Below are 9,434 nucleotides of genomic sequence, written 5' to 3' on the forward strand. Positions count from 1 at the left end.
AACATCAGAAATAAACTGAAATCCTATGCTTTAATTCTATACATTCTCTAATGACAAGAACATAACTACATCAAAAAGCATAGTCAAAACCAGCATTTAAACGTAAATAAATACGGAAAAGCGAGATTCAAGGTTAGAAATATTTCATCATGGAAACATTTATGTATATTGGGCCAAATTACACAATACAGATCACTCTGTGTGTACACACACACACACCTATACATATAGTTTTTACCAGGAAATGTGTGGCAAAGGTAACAGCAGTTTGTTAATAAAAAGACTGGAAGTGATAAAAATGCTTGTTTTTAACATCAAGTCATTCTCAGCTGACTCTCTGCACTTTGCTCTTAGTCATCTCTTCGGAGTCATCTGCTGAGCTGCGCTTCTTAGATGACACAGGGGACAATGTCACTTCCCGTTTGTCCTCTAAAACCGTAGATGTAGTCAAGCCAGAGTTTGGCAAATCTAAGTCCAAGCCAGGGCTCTCCAGGCAGGGCGTTGTATCAGTTGGTACTAGTTCAAGATCTGTGGATTTTAGTTTCTCATGTTGCACATCCATATCCTCCAGTCCTGTTAAAGGGCCACTAATGGCTTCAGTCTGTGGCTCCTCTGAATCTACACTGAGCTCCAGAACCCCCGTGTGGCCATCGATTGGCATGTTATGTGATCCTGACAGGATCTCCCTCCTGAGTGAGGCCAGCTGGGCCTGCAGGAGCTCTTTGTGTTGAGCTTCAAGGTTTTCCAGCTGACAATACAAAAAAAAAAAAAAAATTGGGAAAAATATACATTTTAATTAGCCCAGGCCTATACATTCAGAACACTTACAAGCTTGGCCACCTTCTGCTGGCTGTGATCTGGACATTGATAAGCTTGCAGTTCCTCAAACATCCTTACGTTAGACTGAACCAGGCTTGCAACCTAAAAATAAAATAAAAAGAATGCAGAGGAAGATTGAATTATAGCAAGTGTACAAAATAATGTTTATGACCTGTGGTTAAAACTTACAGTTAATTAACAGAAAAATTGAATTTTTTCTGTAATGGCAAAGCTGAATTTTCAGCAGCTATTACTCCATTCTTCAGTGTCACATGATCCTTCAGATACTGTTCTATTATGTTGATTTGCTGCTAAAGAAACATTTCTTACTATCATCAACGTTCAAAACAGTTCATATTTTGGAGGGAAAAAAATACAATACAATACAACTATCAATATCAACTATCTTTGATGAACAGAAATGAACTGTCACTCTAGTAGTGATATTGCTTGCTTAGCTAACCATCTAGTATAAGTGTATTTATCGTGAATGTGTCCCATTTGTTAATACAATGGGTCAATTTGAAATTATTGTGTGATAAAGAACACACTGCAAAATGTTTTACATAAAGCACTGAACATTACTTCAACAAAAGAAAAAAAAAAGACTTAAATAAGAGATACAATAAGCAAGGAATAATTGACGATGGAACATTTAATTATTAGAAAATAATGCACACCCAAGGTGCCCTTTAGCTTAATAATTCAACAGATCAGAGTCAATTATTCCAATTATACCATGGTTACCTCACATTATTCAGATGATGATTTTAAGACATTCGTTTGGTTTTTGTTCTTAAAACGCTCTGGTGTGTAGGACTAATGTCTAACGCATCTCATCTCAAGCCTCCGTTGCTAATTCTAAAATGTAACTTTATAGTGAGTAACAGATGTTTGAGACATTGATAGCAGATTAATGCAGTTATTCCTGTAGAGAGAGAGAGATTAAGCTTGTGTGAATTCGGAAAAAGCGTCTCTACTAATAGCAAATCTCTACATTCATCTGCTTCAGGAACAGCACTGTAATTACCTCTGTAATTAATTGCTGCTGTAATTAGGGATATGGACATGTAATGTGGTCAAGACCTGCCTGGAACTACTTTAGCAATGCATTTCCCTGAAAATAGTTTCACACCTTAGAACATTCGTCAGCCGATCGGTTTTAAGCATTCAACAGCCCCGTAGTATAAAGCTAATTATAAACCTCAGATATACCTGTTCTTTGAGCTGTTTAATCTCAGCTCGTAGTGTGTTCTCCATGCTCTCCTTCTCCTGGCGAACTGTGTCGATCTGCTGGTGGAGCTCCAGGAGTCGTTTCTGTAACAGGGCCTGCTCCCAGCCTTCTGTCTCCTGGAATTACAGCAACTAAAATTTTAGACAGCTCCTACAGGAGAACTGTTAAACCAGAATACTGAATAATTTACACAAATAAAATACACTACAATTAAAATATCTGGGTTGCTTAAAAAAAAAAGAAGAAGAAAAAAAGTGATTCATGTAAATAATGTTCACCGGTTCAGTGATGATACCAGTAGCTGTGTCAAAGATCACACTGTTTCCCTGTCCATCAGGGTCCATAAGAACAAGAGTCTGAGTCCCATCAGATGAATTCTGGGAAGACCCCACCTCTTCCTCAGCACCCAATGGGATTCCATTTCTCTCACCATCTTCCTTCAAATATAAAAGAGAGGTCAACTTCAATACTTCAAGTCAAACACCAAAAAAGGCTTCGTAGTAGATCATGCTTGTTAATGAATATGCCCAAAATAAAGCTTTGAGACTGTCTACCTTTGGCTCCACAGTCAATAGGGTTTCAGTGCCAGTGGTTAGGAAAGGCTGAGTTAAGATGGATCCAATGCTAGTGCCATCTCCACCTGGTCCAAGACTCACTGCCAGCCCTTCATATGCTTTAGCATGAGCCTCTGAGCTCTCACCATAATACTGTCGGCAGTTCACATTCTGTGAGAGCACATATATGCAAACATGATCAAAAACGGTGATATCCAAAGTGGGAAAACAGATTTAACCTCTTGTTTCCACCTTTACCTGCGTGACTTGGATCTGGAATGTGGTGTGGGGATTTCGGAAGTGTGTTTTATAGTGTTTGATGGCCTCATCCCTCCTATTGAAACCATTTCTACAGCGGTAACAGTGCCAATGTGCACCTTTAAACCGTTTTTCTCCTTTAATAGTGCCCACAATCTCGCAATGGATACAGCAGCGCAGCACCTTCAAGCCTGTCCATAAAAAATGAGAGAGAGAGACGGTCTCCAGAGAGCATGAATCACATGTGAATCTATAGTCTAACTGTGCCTCACCTCCAAAGTCAATGCCTTTGTCCACGTGTTTGATGCGGAAGTGAGCTCGCAGGATAACGGGATCTTGGTAAGCCTCGGCCACAGAACAGAGCGGGCAGTGCATGTGCACTCCTTTCTCCTGTCCCAAACACTTCTCATCCTGACACAGCACAGGTGTGTATGTGTGTTCTGTTCCTCTGACACGTACAGAAGGATGGGCCTAGACAAACAAATGCAGAAAGCCAGTGAATGCAACTCTAATAGAGAGATTATAACGAATAAGCAGCCCTATTACAATGTGAATCACTTTGCTGTTTAGCGCTGGTGGTGACATGAAAAGAAATACACAAAGAACACAAAGAGCAGTAATTTCTATTTTGTTCTAACTGGGAAAAATCAGTGACTAGAGGTTGCTGTTCAATGCTGTTAAATGTTCTTTTGAGAGCACATCTGGGGCTCATACACATTACTGTGAGCGTGAAGAGGCAATCTGTTGAGGCGGCAGAAAAACACGCATTGAGTGAGTAGTGATCTAACAGGTCTTGCTCTGTCATTAAGACTATCTTTTGATGTTGATGTTGTTTTACAGTTCTGCTGAAGATATACAGCAGAGCAGTATAAAGGGTATTGAAATATGCACTCTGGTGATGTCTACACTCCTCTATTTTTTTATTCTTGATAGCATTTTGATGTGAACAGCAGCAGATAGATATACAGCAGGGTCACCAAATCTGACAGGGCAGCATTAAAGGTTACTGAAATCTGTTAACCCTCTCTATTTTGCACATGATGGCTTTAATGTTACACAGATGCACTGTGTGGTGATGTCTAAACACTTTTATATTCTAGATATAAGCATTTTGCTCTGGTGTAAACAGTTGCAGATATTCTGCAGAGTCACCAAATCTGACAAGGCAGTATGAGAGGCTACCAACATCTGTCACCCCCTCAATCTCAAACGAACTTTATGAATATCCATTATTATGTAGTTTATTTAGCTTGAATCAACAAGTAAAATGTGTTTACACAATAGAATTGCATTATTTTCACACCTTGACAATTTTTTTAAAGATGCATTGCTTCAAGCTTCAGGAGCCCCTTGTGGTAAACATAAGCATTGCCGCTATAAATCAATAAAACTTAGCCCATGGCGTTAAGTTTAACGTTATGAGAAATTATTGCCACCATTATCTTGAGATCTCGTTTGCAAAATGTTATTATTCATGTAAGTTAACGGTACATGTTGAACATGAATAGCATATACTTAAATGGTCCTGAAGCATTGCTATCAATTGTATTTTCATATATTTCACAAGGCCTGAAAGTAATTCAATGAAATAAAACGTCGTTATAAAATCATATTAATAATATTTTACGTGTATTATGCAAATCTTGACTAACGTTACTGCACTGAATCGCACTGGTGCAAAAAAGTTAAAAGGTGCACGCAGCTTTTGCACACTTAATCAAGCTAACAACTTAGCAAGCTAACACAAAACTCACAGCATTTCACGTTTAATCTTTCACTCACCACAAAAGCGGACATGCTTTTGATATAATACAGAAATTCGATTTAAATTCCGCTGTCCACCCGGCGTTTGTCGTAATTTTTAGCCTATGAAACAGCCCATTTCAGAGCGCTTGTGTGTGGTTCGTCATCTGTGTGTACACACATTCACCTGCGAGTTTCCAGTCACACAACGCCGATGAATGCAACGAGTTATCAGTGCTAGAGTTCAACGTAAATGAATTTCATTGGCCTCCATAAGTTTTGGTGGAATTTCAAACCAATCAGCACCGTAATCGATGAGTGAGGGATGTCGGTGCCGCCACAACTACGGCTGTACGTAACGTTAAGTTACGTTACACTTGTATAAAACCAAAGAAAAAAACAATATCTACAAATATTTAAAGCAGATTTAAGGTTTAGACACGTTAATGTTTTATTTAAATTACTAATAGTACTCATGTACTGTTCGTAAAATTAATTTTTAACGCATCACTAGAATAAAGATAACTTACGCATGTGTAGTTTAAAAATTAGCTATAAGATAAAATGTTTTGCTGAAGTAAAAATATTACTTCGTTATTTCCTACCTAGAGAATGTAATTTTGTTTCAAGACTAGCCTTCTATGACGGTCTAATAGCTACACTTACAAACACTCAGCACAAGGGGATGTAGCTCAGTGGTAGAGCGCATGCTTTGCATGTATGAGGCCCCGGGTTCAATCCCCGGCATCTCCACTTTTTGTACAGTTCGATTATATTCAACATAAAACCCAACATATATAGGTTGAGCGAAAATATAATTTGGAGGGCAATACATAGAAAAAATAAAATTACTTTATTTTTTGTCTTGCTAACCACAAGTGGTCTGTCTCACACATTGATAAGGTTCTTTTACGTCAATCAACTAGACACTCAATTTGTTTAAATGTGTTGAAAAAGCAAAACCAGTCAGCTGGCACGGAGTAGTCAAAAAGTTATTTGTATAATTGTGGTACACATCATGTTTCTTCTTGTGTACTCAGTCTTCATCTGGCATCTGTCAGGAAAGGCCACAAGTCACATAATGAAAAATAAAATAAATTCAGCTATTGCCTCTGTTGAGAACTCAATGTTAGATTTTAATGTTACAAATGCAAACTCTTAGAAAATGTAAAATAAAATACATAACAACTACCGTGCAAATGTTTTAAAAAATGATCTTATGCTCACCAAGGCTGCTTTTATTTGATCAAAAATACAGTAATATTTTAAAATGTCCTTTATTTCTGTGATGGCAGCTGAATTTTCAGCAGCCATTACTCCAGTCTTTAATGTCACATTATCCTTCAGAAATTATGCTTTTATATATATTTTCAAAATTTTCAACATTAGTGTTTATTCTTATAATTCATTTTTGACATCTTAAAGTGGATTTCATCATTACTTACTCTTTCAGTTTCATTCTCAAAATCTGGATTCTTCCATTTCTGATGCCTAATGATTTTGCAAAGAGAGCTTCAGCAGAAAGTGCCGTGTATGGTTCTGTATTGCTTCCATTTCTCCCATTTATGCTGAGACAAAGTCGGTTTGGGCACTGAAACAGCTACAAACAACTGAGCCATTAAAAAAAAAAAAAAAAATTAAAGTGTGGTTTCACTATTAAGAGCCTCCTACACAGCTAATTTTAAGAGAAAGGGTATTATTTATCTGAATAAGATAAATCACAGCCATTTCTTGCAGCTACATGGTTATGATAATAGGATTGTCGCTCATTGTCCAGTAATAGTTTCTCACTCATCTCAGAGAGGCTGATGATGAGACTCAGGCAATGCCCATCCAGATGTGGAGAGGTTTCAGGCAGGCTCTAACAGCCAAAGGAGTCCAGGGCAACAAGAAAGCATACAACCCAAACCACTAATTCAATCAGAGGAGAAAGGCTCAAGAGATGACATCAACCATCGTTGTATGCTGTAGAACATACTCATGGAGCTTTGCCAAGCATGAAGCAGTGAAAATATCATCAGGCTAGTCCATGTGTGCTGTAGCCTACCTGCAAAGTGAATAGGGCCACTCTGGAGATCCCACTCCAGCTGTGTAATAAATACAGATGAAGGATGTTGTTGGCAGTGTGAAAATCAAAGGCAACACATACTCCTAGCACAGACAACACCACCACCTGCTCTACTTGAGAGAACACGGTACAGGACAATGGCTAAAAGACACACAGAAAAAGATGAAAAGTAAAGGAGAAAATTTAGACATGGTACATAAATATTGTACCATGTTCTTTTTGACATGCACCATGGTAATATCCCCGGAAGTACATCTATACATCTATCATTCGTTATTTTTCCTAGGACTATTCATGATGGAGCAAGACCGTAAACATGAGAAGGAAAGAGAAGAGGCCAGATAAAAACAAGAAAGCAACAGAAAAGTTTATAAATGCGAGACAGAAAGAGAAGTGTTTCCTCTCACAATTTCCATACAGCATCACGAGACTTGTCACCATGAGGACCGGGTGCCAGTTAAACTGCAGGAAAGAATCCATCCCAGGCAAATCCTCCTCTCCAGATCACACACACACACACACACACACACACTACAGACAAAAACCCAAGCCACACACTCATCTAAAACAGAGACAAAGAAATTGACTGGATGATTTCAGAGTAAAACATGAATATTTAATACTCAAATAGTTCTTTACATTTAAGTTTATCATCTTCAATAGCTTTCAATTCTTCAGCCAGTACCAGTGACATCTAATACAGCTTTGTAATAACAAAAAGTTTTAATTCTTTCATTTAAAAATTATTACCTTTCTTTTTATGTTCAAGCCATTCAACGCGCATAATATCTCTCGTTTCTCTCTGTAACTTTCTTTTATGTATCCAACTCCAGATTTCTGAGAGATGTCATGCAAGTCATGGTCATGCTGTTAACTCATTCTCCTTGAAAGTTTAAAAGACCTTTTTTTGTGCTTGTCTCAAGTGCCAAAATAACTATAATGGGGTCTTAAAGAATTTATACACATGAAAAATATTCTATATAATGTTTTATACAGGCTTATCCAATTTCTGGATTAGGCTTTCTTGCACCCATAATGATTTTGATATTAACAAAGGTAAAAATAGTTTTTATTTATTTATTTAAAAATCTAAACAGTAACAGTTATTTCTCTGACTTAATAAATTGCCATGTTCCTTAGGCCATTGCTTCAGGTACCAAAACATTATAAATAATAAATGGCAAATACCACTACCACTGAAGTTCAAAATACAGAATACATTGCAAATTGTTATTTTTTTGCTGTGTCATACAGACATTAGAGCACCACAAAGGCGTTCGTGTCACTCTGTGATGAAGCTTGCCTTCAGAATTGTTATGATGCCACGCTAGATGTTCTTTCACATAAGCTATCACAAGAGCAGATAGAATGCAAATACAACACAATATGACTTTTTTGTCTTTAAATGCTAGTAAGTGTTGACTATCTTACTCAACCTTTATCTAAATGGCACATTTCTCAATGCTGGACAGGAGACATGATCTAAATGGCAGCCAGCTTTATCCAGGAAATAACCTAAGGTATTTAAAAAAGGAGACGTGATTTATATGTCATAATAAAAGTAAATTTTACTCTGGGTAGCTTTCGTCTGCTAGTCACTTACTCACATTTGCATGAAATCAAGCCACGCGAGGGAATAACAGTCTTTTTCATTCAAATACTGATGGCCGTTTACTCACTTTTTAATTAAAATAAATTTTCATCTTCTCAGTCCACAAAACTTACCAGAAGTGGTATATTTTCAATGGTAATGTAATGTTAGATGCTTTTAAAAACACAAGATGTACCAAGATGTACATTGTACAGATATATTTATTAACTCCAATATGGTTAAGTAGCCAATACGGATTAATTTACCAGAGAGATATTAAACATAATGGTGAAAAACAACAAAGGAGGATGATTATGTCACATAGTGAGTCATTAATAAACAGACATGACGTGTCTCATCATATATCATATATTAAAACTGAAGCTACAGAAGGTAAGGGCAAGCAGAGACAGACATGCTTAATACAGATTTCTTTATCGTCCTCATCTTCAATGAACAGTGAAATATACTGGTTCTTTTCCCAAGGAAGCTCACCGTTTTCAGAAATGAGAATACGGTAGCTTGGGACGTCGGGCCGGAAGCAGAACTTCTTTATAGCAGAATGCGGCAGCAGGGTGTCCATCATGTCTTGGCCATTGTATTTTGTGATGAAGGCTTCAACGTCCAGCTTCTCTTGGCTTATAAAAGCTCGAACGTTCCTGCTGCTCCTGTTCATCACATTCACTTTAGCATTTTCATTGCCCATTGTCTGCAGTATTCCTAATGAATACAAAATGTGTAATGCAAACATCAAATATAATGCCGTCAGTGGTACAGCGTAAGTACAGCGTCAACCAGGTTTTTAGAATCAAACTGACAATGCCTTTTAAATTCCAATTAGAATTTTAATTGGTGTGGAATAGTACGCAGGATTCCAATTCAAATTGAAATGTAAGGATGTAGAACACAAGATTAATTGAAATTCAAAGAAATACATATAACTGTCATTTTTAAATAGAAACGTTTTGCAAGACAACTTTGAATGCCGACTGAAAAAGCACAAAAATGTTGAAACTTGAAATTGTAAAGGCCTGAAAGAAAAAGAAAAAAAATGAAGAGAACAACAGACAGAGCAACAATTATGCAGATAAATGAAGTCAGAACAATAGACAAAACTGTACAACTCAACAATCAAATTCAACTAGAAAGATAGGCTTTGGACTTTTT

General features: G+C 37.2%; 1 protein-coding gene and 1 non-coding gene across 2 annotated transcripts; one reads left to right on the plus strand and one right to left on the minus strand.

The window, feature by feature from the left end:
- Positions 1–11: 11 nt before the first annotated feature.
- LOC127942130 (uncharacterized) lies at positions 12–4,817 on the minus strand. The gene is made up of 8 exons (XM_052537727.1): positions 4,648–4,817; positions 3,138–3,336; positions 2,866–3,056; positions 2,608–2,778; positions 2,332–2,490; positions 2,035–2,169; positions 829–921; positions 12–748 (listed from the first exon to the last, which is right to left on the minus strand). The coding sequence occupies exons 1-8, from the start codon at positions 4,660–4,662 to the stop codon at positions 326–328; spliced, it is 1,386 nt and encodes a 461-aa protein (XP_052393687.1). The 5' UTR covers positions 4,663–4,817; the 3' UTR covers positions 12–325.
- Positions 4,818–5,289: 472 nt separating this feature from the next.
- Positions 5,290–5,361, plus strand: trnaa-ugc (transfer RNA alanine (anticodon UGC)). Its single transcript has one exon. It is a non-coding gene; the product is annotated as a tRNA-Ala (tRNA).
- Positions 5,362–9,434: the final 4,073 nt, after the last annotated feature.

The sequence above is a fragment of the Carassius gibelio genome, chromosome A21 (assembly GCF_023724105.1).
Source record: "Carassius gibelio isolate Cgi1373 ecotype wild population from Czech Republic chromosome A21, carGib1.2-hapl.c, whole genome shotgun sequence".
In the NCBI taxonomy this organism is placed as follows: domain Eukaryota; kingdom Metazoa; phylum Chordata; class Actinopteri; order Cypriniformes; family Cyprinidae; genus Carassius; species Carassius gibelio.

What these genes read in the sequence shown, in the direction of transcription:
- LOC127942130 (XM_052537727.1), bottom strand. An exon ending in CAAAGGCATTGACTTTGGAG is followed by an intron (nt 3,057 to 3,137) that starts GTGAGGCACAGT and finishes TTTTATGGACAG; the next exon opens with GCTTGAAGGTGCTGCGCTGC. An exon ending in TATTGACTGTGGAGCCAAAG is followed by an intron (nt 2,491 to 2,607) that starts GTAGACAGTCTC and finishes TTATATTTGAAG; the next exon opens with GAAGATGGTGAGAGAAATGG.